This window comes from Bubalus bubalis, chromosome 11, assembly GCF_019923935.1.
Source record: "Bubalus bubalis isolate 160015118507 breed Murrah chromosome 11, NDDB_SH_1, whole genome shotgun sequence".
NCBI lineage: Eukaryota > Metazoa > Chordata > Mammalia > Artiodactyla > Bovidae > Bubalus > Bubalus bubalis.
Window position 1 is genome coordinate 93357201 of NC_059167.1, and position 22704 is coordinate 93379904.

The 22704-nt window shown below is 39.7% G+C and overlaps 1 protein-coding gene across 4 annotated transcripts in view; it reads right to left on the bottom strand.

Annotated features, from left to right (window-relative positions):
* The window catches only part of SCAMP1 (secretory carrier membrane protein 1), a 149929-nt gene that overhangs the window by 112964 nt on the left and 14261 nt on the right, over window positions 1–22704 (bottom strand). For all 4 annotated transcript variants that reach the window (XM_044925458.2, XM_044925457.2, XM_025296368.3 and 1 more), the window contains exon 2: window positions 2177–2254. Coding sequence is in view for 3 of the 4 variants with exons in the window: in XM_044925457.2 (XP_044781392.1) it covers window positions 2177–2254 (78 nt within the window). In the remaining variant the exon portion in view is untranslated. The remainder of the gene's footprint in view (window positions 1–2176; window positions 2255–22704) is intronic.

A 22704-nucleotide genomic window follows, 5' to 3' on the forward strand; every position in this document is an offset into this window, starting at 1 on the left:
AAGAGAAGTTTCATTGTAAGCTGGCTGTTCATTATTGCCTAGCTATTCTTTCAGAAAATTTTTCCTTGACTGTAAAGTCTCAAACATTTAAAACCATAATTTACATTTTTTTTTCTTGGATATATCTTCTTTGTGTAATTTTTTAAAATCCCAATTAGGTGAGAAAATTTCCATGACCAAGACTATACCTATTTCTTAGGCTGCTGCTGCTGCTAAGTCGCTTCAGTTGTGTCCGACTCAGTGCGACCCCATAGATGGCAGCCCACCAGGCTCCCCTGTCCCTGGGATTCTCCAGGCAAGAACACTGGAGTGGGTTGCCATTTCCTTTTCCAATGCATGAAAGTGAAAAGTGAAAGTCAAGTCACTCAGTCATGTCCGACTCTTCGCAACCCCATGGACTGCAGCCTACCAGGCTCCTCCACCCATGGGATTTTCCAGGCAAGAGTACTGGAGTGGGGTGCCATTGCCTTCTTAGGCATCTGCCTCTAAATACAGCAGTAGCAAAATGGAAAAGGCAAAAGCTTTATAAAAAAAAAAAAAAAAAGGTGAGTTACATAAACCAGTTCTGCCACTTATTAGCTAGATGACTTGTGTTTCAGTTTCTTTATCAGTGAAAGGAAACAGAAAATATCCATGTTCAATGTTGTCGTAAGAATTCGATAATACAGGTAAAAGCACAGGGCACAAAGTAGACAACTTGTTGAAGAACACTACTATTAACATTACCACAAAGAATAATCTAAAACTACTACTGTAAAAAGGTTAAACATATTTATTGCTAGTAAAACCTTCCCAAAAAGTATATAAAAATCTCTCTTTATTCATCACCAACAAACTTTAACAGTCATTCAAATCTCTACCCTCCAGAAATCATGTTAGAAGAATTACATATAATGGAATAAAATATACCAGGCTCTTTTTCTTCCTTTCAACTCCTACCAAGTTGCAATCTCGTACTTTTTCACAGTTTTCTATAAGGTTGTGCCATATAACATTGCTATCTTTACATGTCAACACTGGTCAACTTACTGGTCATTTCACAGGGTTCAATATGAAACTGACATGCTCAATGAAAACTTAATGATCTCAGCCTGGGTTGCAGTTGCTACACAAAAACAGAGGCTGTTAAAATAAATGAGGACTTTGAAATAAAGTGAAATTTAAAAGTTCACCCTTATTTTAGGGCTTTTATCTTGCACAAACTTCTTCCTAAAACTAAAAAGTTAATAAACCATGAAGATATTTCCAAGCAAAACCCTATATGATCTTCCAGAATTATTTTCTAGATTATGAAAAATATGATCTTCAGGAAGAGATGATCAATTAAGGATCCTTATGCTGACATGTAAATGCAAGCACAGAACTGAAGAACTTCAATATCTTTAATATCAGGATGACTAAAATTTCAGGAGCTAACAATGTTTAAAACTAAGGGCCTCAAGAATGTGATATTTAAGCTAAAGGCTCAAACACAGGAGACAAAATTATTTGCCAGAGAATTTTTGAGAGAGAATTCTCAACCTATCTTCAGTAGTCCTCAAAACTGGCTCACAGTAAAATTATCTAAAGGATGAAAGGAAAAACAAAAAGCTGCCTTATGAGGGATTAGGGCCCTAACAGACACTGTAATAAAGTTGCCCAGCTGCTTCTAACATGCATTCAAGGTAGAGAACCCTGTCCTGAGGGATTTGTCCATACTCCTTCATTTTATAAACCAAGACTTCATTTTGAGAAGATTATGTCTCTAGGCCGGATAAAGTTCAGAGATTCTAGTTGACCAGAGGAGAAGGCTAGTCTTATTCAGAATCACCTAATTCAGATGACAATCATACAAATATTAATGGTACAGTTCTGTACAAACATCTCTGTAAGAAAACATCACCCTGTATTACCATGAAAACAACATGGATAGCAAAAAATCTCCCCTGTTTAAAAAACTGTAGCAATATTAACATATTAGAGGGGTTATTAGCAATTTGTAGAACCATCATGGTATTTTCAATTACTTGGAATATTCCTTTTTTTAAAAAAAAAAGAACTTGCTAAATTCTAAATAAAACACTAACAGCTTGTTTTATATAAATTTATTAACTTAAAAGAAACCATAACTGAGATATAAATCCCATTTAATTTCCATTTTAATATTTAAAAGTAGTCCAATTAAAAATAGTCTTACTGTTCTGGAATCTGAGAATGGATTGTATTCATCAAGTCCTGGTGGGACATTTCTTGTCACTTGTGTAACTGATGGGTCCTGGAATAAAATTCAAAGGAGGAAAAAAAGGTTACTTATCCTTTAAGATACATTTATATTTACAAAGCATTTGTTTTATCTGTATGTTTGGTCACCCAGCTAAGCTAACAGAGGAAAATAAAGAAGATTATCAGATTTACTCAGTCCCATTTCCACAAAGTTGAAATTTAAACCCACAGCCCTCACACCCTCAAAGAAAAAGAAATGAAAACTAGGTTAGATGCAAATCAACTACTATTATTTAAAGAACAAAAATAGACCACCTCTTAACAGTTGTGTGGAACCAATTGCATCTTAGCAAATCTTGAGTAAATCCATCCCTTCCTTTGGGCTCCACAAAGAGTTCATGTCCCCCTTTTTTTCTTGAAAATAATGTCTTCAGTTTTCCCTACTGCAGATTTAAGTACCACAGTACAAATCAATGTCACATACAGGCAACACCTAGAGTACTCAAGATTAAGCCCCTCTTACTCGTTTTATTCTACAAAGTGTTTCTCTATGACTGTAGTTTATACTGTTCCACATGATCCTAGACTGTCTCCCTTTTCCAAGTATTATCACCACACTATCCCAACTTTTCAAATCTTCATATTAGGCTTTCATATAAATAACTGAATCACAAAATCCTAGTTACTCTATTTCTCTTGATTGTGAAATGTAAGATACTAATATAATGAACATCTCAACAAAACTGACTACATAATTAACATGAAAGGCAAATGCAAACCATAATGTACAGCCTCATCAGCCTTTACATCACGTTAGTTAAACTTTCACATTCATCAGAATCAAATAAAACACACACTGCTGCACCCTACTCCCAGAGTTTCTGGTTCAATATGTCTGGGGTGGGACCTGAGAATCTGCAGTTCTAACAAGTTCCCAGGTGACGCTGCTGGTGGGGACCACCGCTCCCTTGTCTACACTGTTCCTTCTCTAATCCATCTTCCTCAACAAAGCCAAAATTACCTTTCAAAAATGTAAAGCTGATCTTCTCATTCCCCTCCTCCAACCCCTCTGCTCTGCCCCTTATCCATTTCAGATTTTTAGAAACTCTCAACTATAAAATACAGCTTCCTCAAAATGCGACACAAGGCTTCTGACTATCTGAACTAGCCCCTGCCTACCTTCCAGCTTTATCAACTCTTACAACCATTCTCACCTTGCCAATCCTTTTCCCTTAACCAAACAAAACAAGCTACTGCATAAAAAGCCTCACACTTGGCAATAAGCAAGTGGTAAAGACAAATTAAAAGTACAGCACAAATGAAAAATAAAGGCTTTAGGTTTGCTCAACAATAAAATGGGAAGGAGGAAATGAAATCCCTCTACTTCTCAGGGTTTCCCTCCCAAGTTTATTAAAAAATGACTAGAAAGATTATCAAGAGTGGATGTATGCTTCGGGGGGTGGAATTAAGAAAAAAAGAAACATGAATATTTTGATACAATTTTTGATCAAGTTGACATTGCTGTGCTTAAAATTTGGAAGTGGGTTCAGGGTCAAGAAGTGGAGACCTAGTGAATCTGGATGTCCAGCTGCAGTCATGAGGCCCAGCCCACACCATCCACCACAAAACCAGGTGACCTGAGTCCTCAGACACCATGTGCTTCCTTGGCATTGCTTCCTCACACAGGAATACTCTTCCAGGCACAGTCAGCCTGGCAATCTCCTCCTCTTCCTTAAAGACTCAACCCGAAGACTACCTCATATGCTAACCAGTAATCTTCCTGATACCTGCCTGATAACCCAGTCACTCTGTCACAATCTCAATGTTCCCACATAACTTGGTATTTACCTCCATTAGCATTTATTTCACTGAACCATGATGAGCTTCATGCAAGTCTTTTTTCCCCAAATTAGACTGTGACATGTTCGAATACAAGAAATCAGTAAACAGGTCTTTATGATGCTGTGAAAGTGCTACACTCAATATGCCAGCAAATTTGGAAAACTCAGCAGTGGCCACAGGACTGGAAAAGGTCAGTTTTCATTCCAATCCCCAAGAAAGGCAATGCCAAAGAATGCTCAAACTACCGCACAATTGCACTCATCTCATATGCTAGTAAAGTAATGCTCAAAATTCTCCAAGCCAGGCTTCAGCAATATGTGAACCATAAACTTCCAGATGTTCAAGCTGGTTTTAGAAAAGGCAGAGGAACCAGAGATCAAATTGCCAACATCCGCTGGATCATCAAAAAAGCAAGAGAGTTCCAGAAAAACATCTATTTCTGCTTTATTGACTATGCCAAAGCCTTTGACTGTGTGGATCACAGGAAACTGTGGAAAATTCTGAAAGAGTTGGGAATACCAGACTACCTGACCTGCTTCTTGAGAAACCTGTATGCAGGTCAGGCAGCAACAGTTAGAACTGGACATGGAACAACAGACTGGTTCCAAATAGGAAAAGGAGTACGTCAAGGCTGTATATTGTCACCCTGCTTATTTAACTTATATGCCGAGTACATCATGAGAAACGTTGGGCTGGATGAAGCACAAGCTGGAATCAAGACTGCCGGGAGAAGTATCAATAACCTCAGATATGCAGATGACACCACCCTTATGGCAGAAAGTGAAGAGGAACTAAAGAGCCTCTTGAAAGTAAAAGAGGAGAGTGAAAAAGTTGGCTTAAAGCTCAACATTCAGAAAACTAAGATCATGGCATCCAGTCCCATCACTTCATGGCAAATAGATGGGTTAACAGTGGAAACAGTGGCTGACTTTATTTTGGGGGGCTCCAAAATCACTGCAGATGGAGACTGCAGCCATGAAATTAAAAGACACTTACTCCTTGGAAGGAAAGTTATGACCAACCTAGACAGCATGTTCTTCAGTATTAAAAAGCAGAGACATTACTTTGCCAACAAAGGTCTGTCTAGTCAAGGCTATAGTTTTTTCAGTAGTCATGTATGGATGTGAGAGTTGGAGTATAAAGAAAGCTGAGTGCCAAAGAATTGATGCTTTTGAACTGTGGTGCTGGAGAAGACTCTTGAGAGTCCCTTGGACTGCAAGGAGATCCAACCAGTCCGTCCTAAAGGAGATCAGTCCTGGGTGTTCATTGGAAGGACTGATGCTGAAGCTGAAACTCCAATACGTTGGCCACCTGATGTGAAGAATCAACTCACTGGAAAAAGACCCTGATGCTGGGAAAGACTGAAGACGGGAGGAAAAGGGGACAACAGAGGATGAGATGGTTGAATGGCATCACCGACGTGATGGAGATGAGTTTGAGTAGGCTCCGGGAGTTGGTGATGGACAGGGAAGCCTGGTGCAGAGAGTCAGACACAACTGAGTGACTGAACTGACTGGGGGAGTGCACCTTCACTGAATTTCAACTGATTTCCTCCATCACGCTTCACGTTGGACCTTCTCAATCACTGCCACATATAACCTCACAGGAAGATTAAAACCTGGCAAGAAAATACTTTCACCTTCAGCTAGTCATAGGGACATTAATTCAGTAACAGTTTCTTTGGGACCTCCCTGGTGGTAAGGCTCCACACTTTCACTACAGGGGGTACAGGTTCAATCCCTGGTTGTGGACATAAGATCCCACATGCCACACGGTGCGGCCAAAAATAATGGTAATAGTTTCTTCAATAAACATTTCTTGTGAATAATCAACCTCAGTGTCTTCTTGGTATATATACCATCCTCAAGCTAAATAATAGTCTAAAAACACAAAAGACTCCATGGATGATTGTGTATAACATACATTATGTATGTACTTACTATATCTGCTAACACTTAATAAGTTCGGGTTTCCTGATTAACACTCAAAAGTTTCTGTATCTTACGTACTTGTTCAAAAGCAGAAAGAGGACTCATCTAGGATTTGGAAACTCAGTTCACTGGAAATAAACTGAATGCAGTTTGCCTCTGCATACTTAAGCAAGTCACCTAAACTCGCGTCTCATACATAAAATAGGAGAAATATGATATATGATCGCCCTGGTCAGTTGAAGCTCTGAAATGTTATGCTAGACTTTAAGTCTTCACTGTTTGGAAAGTTAACTGCCTGTATTTAACTCTTCCCACCCTACTAGTGAAAAGATGTAAGCACTGAACAAGGCATTTCACATTTCAATGTGACTCAGTTTTCTCATCAGTAAGATGTATCACATAGTTCATGAACTACTGCGTGTAATATGACTGATACAGTTCCTGCACATGGACAACCCTTGAGTGACAGCTTAGGCTGTTATCATTATTACCAATAAGAAAAGAAGAGTCAAATAAAAAAGCGCTCCATCTTTTATTAACTGTGGTATCAAGAAAGTAAGTAAAGAGCATCCTACGTAATGAATAGGCCAAAAACCGTCCACAGCCACCTTCTGAGGAAAGCAGTAACTGGAGTCCTCCACCCAGTCACTGTGCCACGTGCCCCCAGTAGCTTAGCGGCATGCCAAAGGACGAAGAACTGGCCTCTGTGCCAACGGCAGCCACTTTTAGAACCAGACATGAGGGAGCCCGGCAGACCCCTACAGAAGTGATTCTGCCTGGATACTAACTAATCAATTCAATGAGGGCTTGTCTGTTGAGGCACCTGAATGAGACATAAAGACGGTATCAGCAGGAGAAGCTGACACTAGTCACAGTATAACGACAGACAGAAGCAAAGTCATAAGAAGGTGACCAGAAAAGGGGGCGTCAGGTTCAGCACCCAAGGGGAATGGCATTTACTAGAGTTGCCAATAAGTCACTAAAGCAAAAATGTGGCAACAGAATTGCTGTTCTTCTAGCTGATGAGGAATGACTGGTGTTAGAGAAGTTTTCACACATTCCTACAGACTCCCAGGAAGACCAGAGGAAGAAGAGAAAAGGAAGATACCTCAGAGGAGCAGAAGAGACAAAGAGGTCTGGCAGAGATCAGCCCCCTAACTTCACTCAAATCCGTGAAGCTCAATTCTTGTATGTCTTTTAACTACTGATTTCGTGTGAAAAGGGTTTCCACGGGTTGGCAGGAGGGAGGTCAAGGGCAGGGACTGTGGATCGAGGAGACACCATGTGAGCTCCCAGAAACTATCTCATCCCAACAGCAGACACTGACTGTGTTGGGCCTCCTTCCCTCAGAATCCAAACAAAACTCCTCCATCACCTGAGGTAACCTGAGCATGTCTCCATGCCTTAAAACCAGCACAGGTGGGACCAATGCTCTTGGCCATTTTGAGTTCTATTAAAACTTTACATAAAAACAGTTTACTTTCATTAAGATTTTATATTTAAATAAAATCTTCTGAGTGACAAAGCTTTTAATAAGTATTACCATTTACTGATGCCAAGTATACATTCTGGTCTCAAACATACTTATTGATCCAAACTGCTGCTAAATCACTTTTTTTTCATTGAAGTTGATTTACAATGTTGTGTCAACTTCTGTAGAGCAAAGTGATCTAGTTACACACACACATACGTATATTCTTTTCCACCATGGTTTAGCATAGGATTTAGTTTCCAGTGCTATACAGTAAAACCTTGTTGTTTATCCATTCCACATTTAATAGAAAAGACCCTGATGCTGGAAAAGACTGGAGGCAAAAGAGAAGGGGGTGGCAGAGGATGAGATGGTTAGCTAGCATCACCGACTCAACAGACATGAATCTGAGCAAACTCGAGCAGATACTGAAGGACAGGGGAGTCTGGCTGTGCTGCAATCCACAGAGTCATAAAGAGCTGGACACAACTTAGCGAGTGAACAACAAATGTAACAGCTTACATCTGCTAACCCCAATCTCCCACTCCATCCCTCTCCCAACCTCCACCCCCTTGGCAACCACAAGTCAGCTCTCTATCACATCTTAATTTAATTCTAATTTCACCTTTTCTCTCCCTTCTAAGGAGATGGAGGAGAATACAACTCTAGTCTTGAATTTATCCTTTGATTTTCTTAGTGACAGATATTTCCCACAGTTGTAAAGTTTAAGGCAACTTGACAAAACCTATGCAAAAAAAAAAAAATCTCTTTATATACAAGTTTCATCTCTTCCCATCTTTTCTCTGGATTACCCTATCAGTTATCCTTTTCTCTCATATGTTCATCTTCTTCTTCTCAACAGGTCACCTCACATCTACACTTGAAGTCTCAATCATCTTTAAAATGCACACAAGCAAAGAAAAACAAAACCATTCCTTCAATCACTCTCAAGCTACTACTATAAGCCCCCTTGTTTCTACGCACTTCTCATCTCCCACCCACACACCCTCCCATCAGGGGCTGTAAACTGCAATAGCCTTCCCACTATCTCTCCGCCTTGTCACACCTTCGCCAATCTATTCTTCACAGTGAACCAAGAGGAGCTTCTCAAAATACAAACTTGCTCATGTCACACCTACAGACTTGATGAATGTGAAGAGAACAAATGTATACTAAATTTGGTTTACTCTCTCAATCATCTAAGAGCATATTTTAGGCCTATGAAAACTTACAAGTCTTTGGGAATGAAAAATGGATAACTGGTGAAATCATTTATGGGATAGAGATTGCGAATACGGGTAAAGTTTCACCATCCACATAAGTGAGTGCTACAGCATACAGACAAGCTTTACACCAGCGATAACGCCGGACGTCCTTCCATCACACACAGCTGAAGCCCACTACTGTTGAAATAGTATACTTTATTTACCTAGACCTATGTCATGTAATGTACTGGCCACTAGCCACATGTATCTCTTGAAATGTATCTGGACCAAACTGAAATGTGCTCAAAGTATAAAACACGTGATATTTCTGATTTTGAAGCACAAAACAATGTAAAGTATCATTAACAATTGTTAGGTCGATTATATGTTGAAAGAGATTTTGTACATATGAAGTTGAATAAAATGTATTACTAAAACTAATTCCACCTGATTTCTTCTCATATACCTTCTACAAAATTTTAAATTACATGTGGCACAAATAATATTCCAACTGAACAGTGCTGATCTAGTCATTATAATTCATTCAAAAATGGCTAAATTTTCACTTTCATTCATTTGGGAAAATTCAATTATGTCACAAAAAGGAAAGCAATAAACTCAGATTTAAAACTAAATTTCCTTGAAGTTTTTTGAAATTATAAAAAATGGTAAGAGACCATATCAGAAGTTTCTCAAGCCAATGTTTTTATACAACACAGCAGCAGACGTCCAACATGCTTTTTCACTGTCCTCACACTTCATGAGCTACCAGAAGACAATAATTTGAATATATTTAATAATTTTGAAGAAATTAATATTTACAATTCTATCAAGGAAACCTATGGGAAACTGAAGAAGGCTAAAGCAAAGAGAGACTGAAGGAGAGAAAAAGAATTCATCTGGTTTAGCACAGGACTAAGAGTCAGACTCTATCAGATCTAGGCCCTTAAATCTATTTCTCACTTCCACTGTATAATCATAAGGGATTTGATTTAGGTCATACCTGAATGGTCTAGTGGTTTTCCCTACTTTCTTCAATTTAACTCTGAATTTGGTAATAAGGAGTTCATGATCTGAGCCACAGTCAGCTCCTGGTCTTGTTTTTGTTGACTGTATAGAGCTCCTACATCTTTGGCTGCAAGGAACATTATCAATCTGATTTCGGTGTTGACCACCTGGTGATGTACATGTGTAGATTCTTCTCTTGTGTTGTTGGAAGAGGGTGTTTGCTATGACCAGTGCATTTTCTTGGCAAAACTCTATTAGTCTTTGCCCTGCTTCATTCCATATTCCAAGGCCAAATTTGCCTGTTACTCCAGGTGTTTCTTGACTTCCTACTTTTGCATTCCAGTCCCCTATAATGAAAAGGACATCTTTTTTGGGTGTTAGATCTAAAAGGTCTTGTAGGTCTTCATAGAACTGTTCAACTTCAGATCTTCAGCGTTACTGGTTGGGGCATAGACTTGGATTACTGTGATATTGAATGGTTTGCCTTGGAAACGAACAGAGATCATTCTGTCGTTTTTGAGACTGCATCCAAGTACTGCATTTCGGACTCTCTTGTTGACCATGATGGCTACTCCATTTCTTCTGAGGGATTCCTGCCCACAGTAGTAGATATAATGGTCACCTGAGTGAAATTCACCCATTCCAGTCCATTTCAGTTCGCTGATCCCTAGAATGTCGACATTCACTCTTGCCATCTCTTGTTTGACCACTTCCAATTTGCCTTGATTCATGGACCTGACATTCCAGGTTCCTATGCAATATTGCCCTTTACAGCATCGGACCTTGCTTCTATCACCAGTCACATCCACAGCTGGGTATTCTTTTTGCTTTGGCTCCATCCCTTCATTCTTTCTGGAGTTATTTCTCTAATGATCTCCAGTAGCATATTGGGCACCTACTGACCTGGGGAGTTTCTCTTTCAGTGTCTTATCATTTTGCCTTTTCATACTGTTCATGGGGTTCTCAAGGCAATAATACTGAAGTGGTTTGCCATTCCCTGCTCCAGTGGACCACATTCTGGCAGAGATGGGAATACCAGACCACTTGACCTGCCTCTTAAGAAATCAGTATGCAGGTCAGGAAGCAACAGTTAGACCTGGACATGGAAAAACAGACTGGTTCCAAATAGGAAAAGGAGTACGTCAAGGCTGTATATTGTCACCGTGCTTCTTTAACTTATATGCAGAGTACATCACGAGAAATGCTGGACTGGAAGAAACGCAAGCTGGAATCAAGATTGCCGGGAGAAATATCAATAACCTCAGATATGCAAATGACACCACCCTTATGGCAGAAAGTGAAGAGGAACTACAAAGCCTCTTGATGAAAGTGAAAGTGGAGAGTGAAAAAGTTGGCTGATAGCTCAACATTCAGAAAACGAAGATCATGGCATCTGGTCCCATCACTTCATGGCATAGAGATGTGGAAACAGTGTCAGACTTTATTTTTGGGGGCTCCAAAATCACTGCAGATGGTGACTGTAGCCATGAAACTAAAAGATGCTTACTCCTTGGAAGGAAAGTTATGACCAACCTAGACAGCATATTCAAAAGCAGACATTATTTTGCCAACAAAGGTCTGTCTAGACAAGGCTATGGTTTTTCCAGTGGTCCTGTATGGATGTGAGAGTTGGACTGTGAAGAAGGCTGAGCACCGAAGAATTGATGCTTTTGAACTGTGGTTTTGGAGAAGACTCTTGAGAGTCCCTTGGACTGCAAGGAGATCCAATCAGTCCATTCTGAAGGAGATCAGCCCTGGGATTTCTTTGGAAGGAATGATGCTAACGCTGAAACTCCAGTACTTTGGCCACCTCATGCGAAGAGTTGACTCATTGGAAAAGACTCTGAAGCTGGGAGGGATTGGGGGCAGGAGGAGAAGGGGACGACAGGATGAGATGGCTGGATGGCATCACTTACTCCATGGACATGAGTCTGAGTGAACTCCAGGAGTTGATGATGGACAGGGAGGCCTGGCGTGCTGCAATTCATGGGGTCACAAGGAGTTGGACATGACTGAGCGACTGAACTGAACTGAAGAGTCTGACATAGCTTTGACTAGATGGACCTTTGTTGGCAAAGTAATGTCAAATATGCTCTCTAGGTTGGTCTAGGTTCCTTTTCTTCCAAGGAACAGTTGTCTTTTAATTTCATGGCTTCAGTCAACCATCTGAAGTGTTTTTGGACCCGGGGAAAATAAAGTCTTATCACTGTTTTCATTGTTTCCCCTTCTATTTGCCATGAAGTGATGGGACTGGATGCCATGATCTTAGTTTTTTGAATGCTGAGTTTTAAGCCAACTTTTTCACTCTCCTCTTTCACTTTCTTTTTTTTTTTTTCTCTTTCATAATCATTGTTTTTTTTTTTTAATGGGAAAATAATCTTATTTTTTTGGGGTGTTTTTTTTTTTAATTTTATTTTATTTTTAAACTTTACATAATTGTATTAGTTTTGCCAAATATCAAAATGAATCCGCCACAGGTATATATGTGTTCCCCATCCTGAACCCTCCTCCCTCCTCCCTCCCCATTCCATCCCTCTGGGTCGTCCCAGTGCACTAGCCCCAAGCATCCAGTATAGTGCATTGAACCTGGACTGGCAACTCGTTTCAGACATGATATTTTACATGTTTCAATGCCATTCTCCTAAATCTTCCCACCCTCTCCCTCTCCCACAGAGTCCATAAGACTGTTCTATACATCAGTGTCTCTTTTGCTGTCTCGTACACAGGGTTATTGTTACCATCTTTCTAAATTCCATATATATGTATTAGTATACTGTATTGGTGTTTTTCTTTCTGGCTTACTTCACTCTGTATAATAGGCTCCAGTTTCATCCACCTCATTACAACTGATTCAAATGTATTCTTTTTAATGGCTGAGTAATACTCCATTGTGTATATGTACCACAGCTTTCTTATCCATTCATCTGCTGATGGACATCTAGGTTGCTTCCAAGTCCAGGCTATTATAAACAGTGCTGCGATGAACACTGGGGTACATGTGTCTCTTTCCCTTCTGGTTTCCTCAGTGTGTATGCCCAGCACAGTGGGATTGCTGGATCATAAGGCAGTTCTATTTCCAGTTTCTTAAGGAATCTCCACACTGTTCTCCATAGTGGCTGTACTAGTTTGCATTCCCACCAACAGTGGAAGAGGGTTCCCTTTTCTCCACACCCTCTCCAGCATTTATTACTTGTAGACTTTTGGATTGCAGCCATTCTGACTGGTGTGAAATGGTACCTCATAGTGGTTTTGATTTGCATTTCTCTGATAATGAGTGATGTTGAGCATCTTTTCATGTGTTTGTTAGCCATCTGTATGTCTTCTTTGGAGAAATGTCTATTTAGTTCTTTGGCCCATTTTTGATTGGGTCATTTATTTTTCTGGAGTTGAGCTGTAGGAGTTGCTTGTATATTCTCGAGATTAGTTGTTTGTCAGTTGCTTCATTTGCTATTATTTCTCCCATTCTGAAGGCTGTCTTTTCACCTTGCTAATAGTTTCCTTTGATGTGCAGAAGCTTTTAAGGTTAATTAGGCCCCATTTGTTTATTTTTGCTTTTATTTCCAATATTCTGGGAGGTGGGTCATAGAGGATCCTGCTGTGATGTATATCAGAGAGTGTTTTGCCTATGTTCTCCTCTAGGAGTTTTATAGTTTCTGGTCTTACGTTGAGATCTTTAATCCATTTTGAGTTTATTTTTGTGTATGGTGTTAGAAAGTGTTCTAGTTTCATTCTTTTACAAGTGGTTGACCAGATTTCCCAGCATCACTTGTTAAAGAGATTGTCTTTAATCCATTGTATATTCTTGCCTCCTTTGTCGAAGATACGGTGTCCATATGTGTGTGGATTTATCTCTGGGCTTTCTATTTTGTTCCACTGATCTATATTTCTGTCTTTGCGCCAGTACCATACTGTCTTGATAACTGTGGCTTTGTAGTAGAGCCTGAAGTCAGGTAGGTTGATTCCTCCAGTTCCATTCTTCTTTCTCAAGATCGCTTTGGCTATTCGAGGTTTTTTGTATTTCCACACAAATTGTGAAATCATTTGTTCTAGCTCTGTGAAGAATACTGTTGGTAGCTTGATAGGGATTGCATTGAATCTATAAATTGCTTTGGGTAGTATACTCATTTTCACTATAGTGATTCTTCCAATCCATGAACATGGTATATTTCAACATCTGTTAGTGTCCTCTTTGATTTCTTTCACCAGTGTTTTATAGTTTTCTATATATAGGTCTTTAGTTTCTTTAGGTAGATATATTTCTAAGTATTTTATTCTTTCCGTTGCAATGGTGAATGGAATTGTTTCCTTAATTTCTCTTTCTGTTTTCTCATTATTAGTGTATAGGAATGCAAGGGATTTGTGTGTGTTGATTTTATATCCTGCAACTTTACTATGCTCATTGATTAGTTCTAGTAATTTTCTGGTGGAGTCTTTAGGGTTTTCTATGTAGAGGATCATGTCATCTGCAAACAGTGAGAGTTTACTTCTTCTTTTCCAATTTGGATTCCTTTTATTTCTTTTTCTGCTCTGATTGCTGTGGCCAAAACTTCCAAAACTATGTTGAATAGTAATGGTGAAAGTGGGCACCCTTGTCTTGTTCCCGACTTTAGAGGAAATGCTTTCAATTTTTCACCACTGAGGATAATGTTTGCTGAGGGTTTGTCATATATAGCTTTGATTATGTTGAGGTATGTTCCTTCTATTCCTGCTTTCTGGAGAGTTTTTATCATAAATGGATGTTGAATTTTGTCAAAGGCTTTCTCTGCATCTATTGAGATAATCATATGGTTTTTGTTTTTCAATTTGTTAATGTGGTGTATTACATTGATTGATTTGTGGATATTGAAGAATCCTTGCATCCCTGGGATAAAGCCCACTTGGTCATGGTGTATGATCTTTTTAATGTGTTGCTGGATTCTGATTGCTAGAATTTTGTTAAGGATTTTTGCATCTATGTTCATCAGTGATATTGGCCTGTAGTTTTCTTTTTTTGTGGGATCTTTGTCAGGTTTTGGTATTAGGGTGATGGTGGCCTCATAGAATGAGTTTGGAAGTTTACCTTCCTCTGCAATTTTCTGGAAGAGTTTGAGCAGGATAGGTGTTAGCTCTTCTCTAAATTTTTGGTAGAATTCAGCTGTGAAGCCATCTAGACCTGGGCTTTTGTTTGCTGGAAGATTTTTGATTACAGTCTCAATTTCCGTGCTTGTGATGGGTCTGTTAAGATTTTCTATTTCTTCCTGGTCGAGTTTTGGAAAGTTGTACTTTTCTAAGAATTTGTCCATTTCTTCCACGTTGTCCATTTTATTGGCATATAATTGTTGATAGTAGTCTCTTATGATCCTTTGTATTTCTGTGTTGTCTGTTGTGATCTCTCCATTTTCATTTCTAATTTTATTGATTTGATTTTTCTCCCTTTGTTTCTTGATGAGTCTGGCTGATGGTTTGTCAATTTTATTTATCCTTTCAAAGAACCAGCTTTTGGCTTTGTTGATTTTTGCTATGGTCTCTTTTGTTTCTTTTGCATTTATTTCTGCCCTAATGTTTAAGATTTCTTTCCTTCTACTAACCCTGGGGTTCTTCATTTCTTCCTTTTCTAGTTGCTTTAGGTGTAGAGTTAGGTTATTTATTTGACTTTTTTCTTGTTTCTTGAGGTATGCCTGTATAGCTATGAACTTTCCCCTTAGGACTGCTTTTACAGTGTCCCACAGGTTTTGGGTTGTTGTGTTTTCATTTTCATTAGTTTCTATGCATATTTTGATTTCTTTTTTGATTTCTTCTGTGATTTGTTGGTTATTCAGCAGCATGTTGTTCAGCCTCCATATGTTGGAATTTTTAATAGTTTTTCTCCTGTAATTGAGATCTAATCTTACTGCATTGTGGTCAGAAAAGATGCTTGGAATGATTTCTATTTTTTTTGAATTTACCAAGGCTAGCCTTATGGCCCAGGATGTGATCTATCCTGGAGAAGGTTTCATGAGCGCTTGAGAAAAAGGTGAAATTCATTGTTTTGGGATGAAATGTCCTATAGATATCAATTAGGTCTAACTGGTCTATCGTATCATTTAAAGTTTGTGTTTCCTTGTTAATTTTCTGTTTAGTTGATCTATCCATAGGTGTGAGTGGGGTATTAAAGTCTCCCACTATTATTGTGTTATTGTTAATTTCTCCTTTCATACTTGTTAGCATTTGTCTTACATACTGCGGTGCTCCTGTGTTGCATGCATATATATTTATAATTGTTATATCTTCTTCTTGGATTGATCCTTTGATCATTATGTAGTGACCTTCTTTGTCTCTTTTCACAGCCTTTGTTTTAAAGTCTATTTTATCTGATATGAGTATTGCTACTCCTGCTTTCTTTTGGTCCCTATCTGCATGGAAAATCTTTTTCCAGCCCTTCACTTTCAGTCTGTATGTGTCCCCTGTTTTGAGGTGGGTCTCTTGTAGACAACATATGTAGGGGTCTTGTTTTTGTATCCATTCAGCCAGTCTTTGTCTTTTGGTTGGGGCATTCAACCCATTTACGTTTAAGGTAATTACTGATAAGTATGATCCCGCTGCCATTTACTTTATTGTTTTGGGTTCGAATTTATACACCGTTTTTGTGTTTCCTGTCTAGAGAATATCCTTTAGTATTTGTTGGAGAGCTGGTTTGATGGTGCAGAATTCTCTCAACTTTTGCTTGTCTGAAAAGCTTTTGATTTCTCCTTCATACTTGAATGAGATCCTTGCTGGGTACAATAATCTGGGCTGTAGGTTATTTTCTTTCATCATTTTAAGTATGTCTTGCCATTCCCTCCTGGCTTGGAGAGTTTCTATTGAAAGATCAGCTGTTATCCTTATGGGAATTCCCTTGTGTGTTATTTGTTGTTTTTCCCTTGCTGCTTTTAATATTTGTTCTTTGTGTTTGATCTTTGTTAATTTGATTATATATGTGTCTTGGGGTGTTTCACCTTGGGTTTATCCTGTTTGGGACTCTCCAGGTTTCTTGGACTTGGGTGATTATTTCCTTCCCCATTTTAGGGAAGTTTTCAACTATTATCTCCTCAAGTATTTTCTCATGGTCTTTCTTTTTGTCGTCTTCTTCTGGGACCCCTATAATTCGAATGTTGTAGCGTTTAATATTGTCCTGGAGGTCTCTGAGATTGTCCTCAGTTCTTTTAATTCATTTTTCTTTTTTCCTCTCTGATTCATTTATTTCTACCATTCTATCTTCTAATTCACTAATCCTATCTTCTGCCTCTGTTATTCTACTATTTGTTGCCTCCAGAGTGTTTTTGATCTCATTTATTGCATTATTCATTATATATTGACTCTTTTTATTTCTTCTAGGTCCTTGTTAAATCTTTCTTGCATCTTCTCAATCCTTGTCTCCAGGCTATTTATCTGTGATTCCATTTTAATTTCAAGATTTTGGATCAATTTCACTATCATTGTTCGGAATTCTTTATCAGGTAGATTCCCTATCTCTTCCTCTTTGGTTTGGTTTGGTGGGCATTTATCCTGTTTCTTTATCTGCTGGGTATTCCTCTGTCTCTTCATCTTGTTTAAATTGCTGATTTTGGGGTGTCCTTTCTGTATTCTGGCAGTTTGTGGAGTTCTCTTTATTGTGGCGTTTCCTCGCTGTGTGTGGGTTTGTACAGGTGGCTTGTTAAGGTTTCCTGGTTAGGGAAGCTTGTGTCAATGTTCTGGTGGGTGGAGCTGTATTTCTTCTCTCTGGAGTGCAATGAAATGTCCAGTAATGAGTTATGAGATGTCTATGGTTTTGGGGTGACTTTGGGCAGCCTGTATCTTGAAGCTCAGGGCTGTGTTCCTTTGTTGCTGGAGAATTTGCTTGGTATGTCTTGCCCTGGAACTTGTTGGCCCTTGTGTGGTACTTGGTTTCAGTGTCGGTATGGAGGCGTTTGATGAGCTCCTGTCAATTAATGTTCCTTGGAGTCAGGAGTTCCCTGGAGTCAGGGTTTGGACTTAAGCCTCCTGCTTCCAGTTATTGGTCTTATTTTTACAGTAGTTTCAAAACTTCTCCTTCTATACTGCACCACTGATAAAACATCTACATTAAAGATGAAAAGTTTCTCTACTGTGAGGGTCACTCAGAGAGGTTCACAGAGTTACATGGAGAAGAGAAGAGGGAGGAGGGAGTTAGAGGTGACCCAAATGAGATGAGGTGGAATCAATAGTGGAGAGAGTGGGCTAGCCAGTAATCACTTCCTTATGTGCACTCCACAACTGGACTGCTCAGAGATGTTCACGGAGTTATACAGAGAAGAGAAGGAGGAGGCAGGAGACAGAGGTGGCCAGAAGGATAGAAGGGGGGAATGAAAAGGAGGGAGACAGATCCAGCCAGTAACCAGTTCCCTAAGTGTTCTCCACCATCTGGAACGCACAGAAATTCACAAAGTTGGGTAGAGTAGAGAGGGGTTAGGGAGGAGACACAGGCGACCTGGTGGAGAAAAAGGAGAGTCCAAAGGCAGAGAGAGCAGTCAAGCCAGTAATCTCGCTCCCTAGTGAAAAATGGGTACTGAAGATTGGGTTCTTAAAGGTACAAAATTGGTAACAAATACATAAAAGCAAAAATTAAAAATCTAGAGTAGAGTTTGGAATTTCAAAAATACGATGTTAAAGAAAAGAAGGAAAAGAAAGAGAGAAAAAACGAACAAACAAAAACAAACAAGGTCGCGAAAATTATAAAGAAAATATAGGTACAAAATTGATAACTAATACCAAAAAGCAAAAGTTAAAAATCTAGAGTAGAGTTTGGAATTTCAAAAATACAATGTTAAAAAAAAGAAGAAGAAAAATAAAGAGAGAAAACAAACAAACAAACAAAAACAATGTCGTAAAAATTATAAAGAAAATACAGGTACAAAATTGATATCAAATACCAAAAAGCATAAATTAAAAATCTAGAGTAGAGCTCGGAATTTCAGATATACAATGTTATATAAAAGAAGAAAAGAAAGAAACAGAGGAAAAAAAAAAGTCACAGAAATTATAAAAAAAACTATAGGTACAAAATTGATAACATATACCAAAAAGCTAAAATTAAAAATCTAGAGTAGAGTTTGGAATTTCAAAAATACAATGTTAAAGATGAAGGGAAAAAAAAAAAAAAGGTCAAAAAATTATAAAATATATATATATGAAGTTTGCTGAAGAAGAAAAAAATAGGGTCTTTTTTTTTTTTTGCAAAGTAATAGGTTATAAAAATGAAAATTGGAGGAACAATAGAGGACTTAAATTTTTTTTTTTAATTTAAAAAAAAAGAAAGAAAGAAAGAATGATCGTAAAAATAGTAAAAATATATCTAGGACTTTCTCTGGTTTTGTTGTGAGTATTGTGGGTTCAGTTCATTTTTGGCTAGTTCCTTGGTCCGATTTATATTTCTCAAGATCTATAGGCCCCTTCCTATGTAGTCCATAGTAACCACAGGGTTTTAATCTATTGCCTGTAGCTTCCAAGGCGTTTCCCTCTGTTATAGCTTCTTGTGTTTGCTGGTCTCTTCAGTGTCTGGTTTCCGCCCTGACACAAAGGGGACGGTGGAGGACACTTTTTTTTTTTTTTTTTAGGCTCAATTGTTCAGTCGCGCTGTGGGGAGGGAGGGAGTGATGCTGCAAACAAATAACACTGGCGTGCGCTCGCAATGCCTCAGCCACACTGGGTCTGCCCCCATTCACGGAGCATGTAGCCTCCCTGCCCACACCGCTCGGGCTCTAGGTTGTTCCGCTGGGAACCATCCGAGGCCGGCCCTGGGCTGCATGCACCTCCCAGGTCCAAGCCGCTCAGGTTCAGGCACTCGGGTAGTCCTCAGAGGCGCACACTCGGTTGGGCCTGCGTTTTGTGCTCTTCCCAGATCCGAGCAGCTCAGGTGATGAGGTTTGGCGAGCGCCACTGCTGCGACTTATCGCCTCCCCACCACTCGGTTATCTGGGTGTACAACCGGCGAACCTTCTCAGGCAGATGTTGACTGTCCAGACCCCCAAGAAGTTTTAGTTAGCAAAGAAGCCTGCTTACAGTTTTATAGACAATGTCTCTCTGGGGCTGCAATTGCCCCCTTCCGGCTCTGGCTGCCTGTCACCGGAGGGGGAAGGTCTGCAGCCGGCTATCTCTAGTTCAGTCCTTTGTTCTGTGCGCGGGCCTGGCGGTGTCTTAGGTTAGGACTGGCTTTTCGCGTGGTATATATCTCACAGTCTGGTTTGCTAGCCCAGATTATTTCGCTCAGATAGTGCTCAGGGTATTCAGGCCAGGTTCTTACTCTAAGCGATGCAGCCCACGCCGCGTCTCCCTGCCCAGCCCCCGCTTGCTAATGGCGTGTGCAGGCGTCTGCGCTGCTTCTCCGCTGGGGGAGTTACCATAGGGCTCCTAATCTGCGAGTTTTAATTGTTTATTTATTTTTTCTCCCTGTTATGTTGTCCTCTGTGCTTCCAAAGCTCGGCACAGATTCGGCAGTGAGAAGGTTTCCTGGTGTTTGGAAACCTCTCTTTTTAAGACTCCCTTCCCGGGACAGAACTCCGTCCCTCCCTCTTTTGTCTCTTTGTCTTTTATATTTTTTCCTACCTCCTTTTGAAGACTTGGGTTGCTTTTCTGGGTGCCTGATGTCCTCTGCCGGCATTCAGAAGTTGTTTTGTGGAATTTACTCGACGTTTAAATGCTCTTTTGACGAATTTGTGGGGGAGAAAGTGTTCTCCCTGTCCTACTCCTACGCCATCTTGGCTTCTCCCCCATCCTCTTTCACTTTCATCAAGAGGCTCTTTAGTTCCTCTTTGCTTTCTGCCATAAGAGTGGTGTCATCTGCAATATCTGAGGTTACTGATATTTCTTCCAGCCATCTTGATTCCAGCTTGTGCTTCATCCAGCCCAGCATTTCACATGATGTACTTTGCATGTAAGTTAAATAAGCAGGGTGACAATATATAGCCTTGCCGTACTCCTTACCCAATTTGGAACCAGTCTGTTGTTCCATGTCCAGTTCTAACTGTTGTTTCTTGTCTTGCATACAGATTTCTCAGGAGGCAGATAAGGTGGTCTGGTATTCCCATCTCTTGAAGAATTTTCCACAGTTTGTTGTAATCTACACAGTCAAAGGAAGCAGATGTAGATGAAGCAATGTAGAAGCCAATGAAGCAGAAGTAGATGTTTTTCTGGAATTCTCTTACTTCTTCTATGATCCGATGGATGTTGGCAATTTGATCTCTAGTTCCTCTGTCTTTTCTAAATCCAGCTTGAATGTCTGGAAGTTTCTCAGTTCACATACTATTGAAGCCTAGCTTGGAGAATTTTGAGCGTTACTTTCCTAGTGTGTGAAATGAGTGCAATTGTGCGGTAGTTTGAACATTCTTTGACACTTTCTTTGGGATTGGAATGAAAACTGACCTTTTTCAGTCCTGTGGCTACTGCTGAGTTTTCCAAATTTGCTGGCATATTGAGTGCAGCACTTTCACAGCATCATCTTTCAGGATTTGAAAGAGCTCAACTGGAATTCCATCACTTCCACTAGCTTTGTTCACAGTGATGCTTCCTAAGGCCCACTTGACTTCACATTCCAGGATGTCTGGCTCTAGGTGAGTGATCACACCATTGTGGTTATCTGAGTCAGGAAGATCTCTTTCATATAGTTCTTCTGTATATTCTTGTCACGTCTTCTTAACATCTCTGCTTCTGTTAGGTCTATACCATTTCTATCCTTTATTGTGCCCATCTTTGCATGAAATGTTCCCTTGATAATCTCTAATTTTCTTGAAGAGATCTCTAGTCTTTCCCATTCTATTGTTTTCCTCTATTTCTTTGCACTGTTGACTTAGGAAGGCTTTCTTATGTCCTTGCTATTCTTTGGAACACATATCCATATATCCACAGAAAAACTTGTACAAATATTCACAGCAGCATGATTCCTACCAGCCAAAAGTGGAAACAAGCCAAACTTATATCAACTGATGAATGTACAAATAAAATGTAGTATATCTATGCAATGGAATTATAATTAGACAATAAAAAGAAATGAATTTCTGATACGTGCTACAATATGAATGAAACTTAAACACATGATACTGTCAGTCATAAAAGACTGCCAGTCATAAAAGACTACATTTTTTACAATTCCATTTATATGAAATGTCCAGAGAGAATATTAGTGGCTGCCTAGTGCTGGAGAAGTTGGGAGGGAAATGGGTAATGACTGTGAAAGGTCATGAGATTTCTTTTCAGAGTGATGAAAATGTTCTAAAATTGACAGTGATGCCACACAACTGTGAATACACTAAAAATCATTAAATTGTACCCATTAAATTGGTTAACAGTATGGTACAGCTTCCCTGGTGGCTCAGAGGTTAAAGCATCTGCCTGCAATGTGGGAGACCTGGATTCGATCCCTGGGTGGGAAAGATCCCCTGGAGAAAGAAATGGCAACCCACTCCAGTGTTTTTGCCTGGAGAATCCCATGGATGGGGGAGCCTGGTGGGCTACAGTCCACGGGGTCGCAAAGAGTCGGACTGGACTGAGGAACTTCACTTCACTTCTTCATGGTACATTAATTATATCTCAAAGTTGTTTTTAAGAAGATAATCAGTTGTAACATTTCTTGTTGCCAACCAGCTATAGATCCATATGCAGGGCTTTCCTGGTGGTCTAGTGGTTAAAAATCCACCGAGCAATGCAGGGGACATGGGTTCAATCCCTGGTCCGGGAAGGTCCCACAAGCTGGGGGCCAATCAAGCCCTTGCACCGTAACTACTGAGCCCACACACTGCAACTACTGAAGCCCACGTGTCCCAGGGCCCATTCTCAGCATCACGGGAAAAGCCACTGAAATGAGAGGCCACGTGCCGCAACAAAGAGAAGCTCCAGATGACTGCAACTAGAGCACGCGCACATGGGAAAGAAGAGCCAGCGCAGCCATAAACAAGCAACAAGTCTCTTTAAAAAAATCCACGTCTTCAAAATCTAAATACCAAATCACTCAGTGCCCTTATTAACTACAGAAACACTCATTAGGAAAGAAGTGAAAAAGAGATTGGGTAGGAGATCTGGCTCTCAGAGACTACAATGA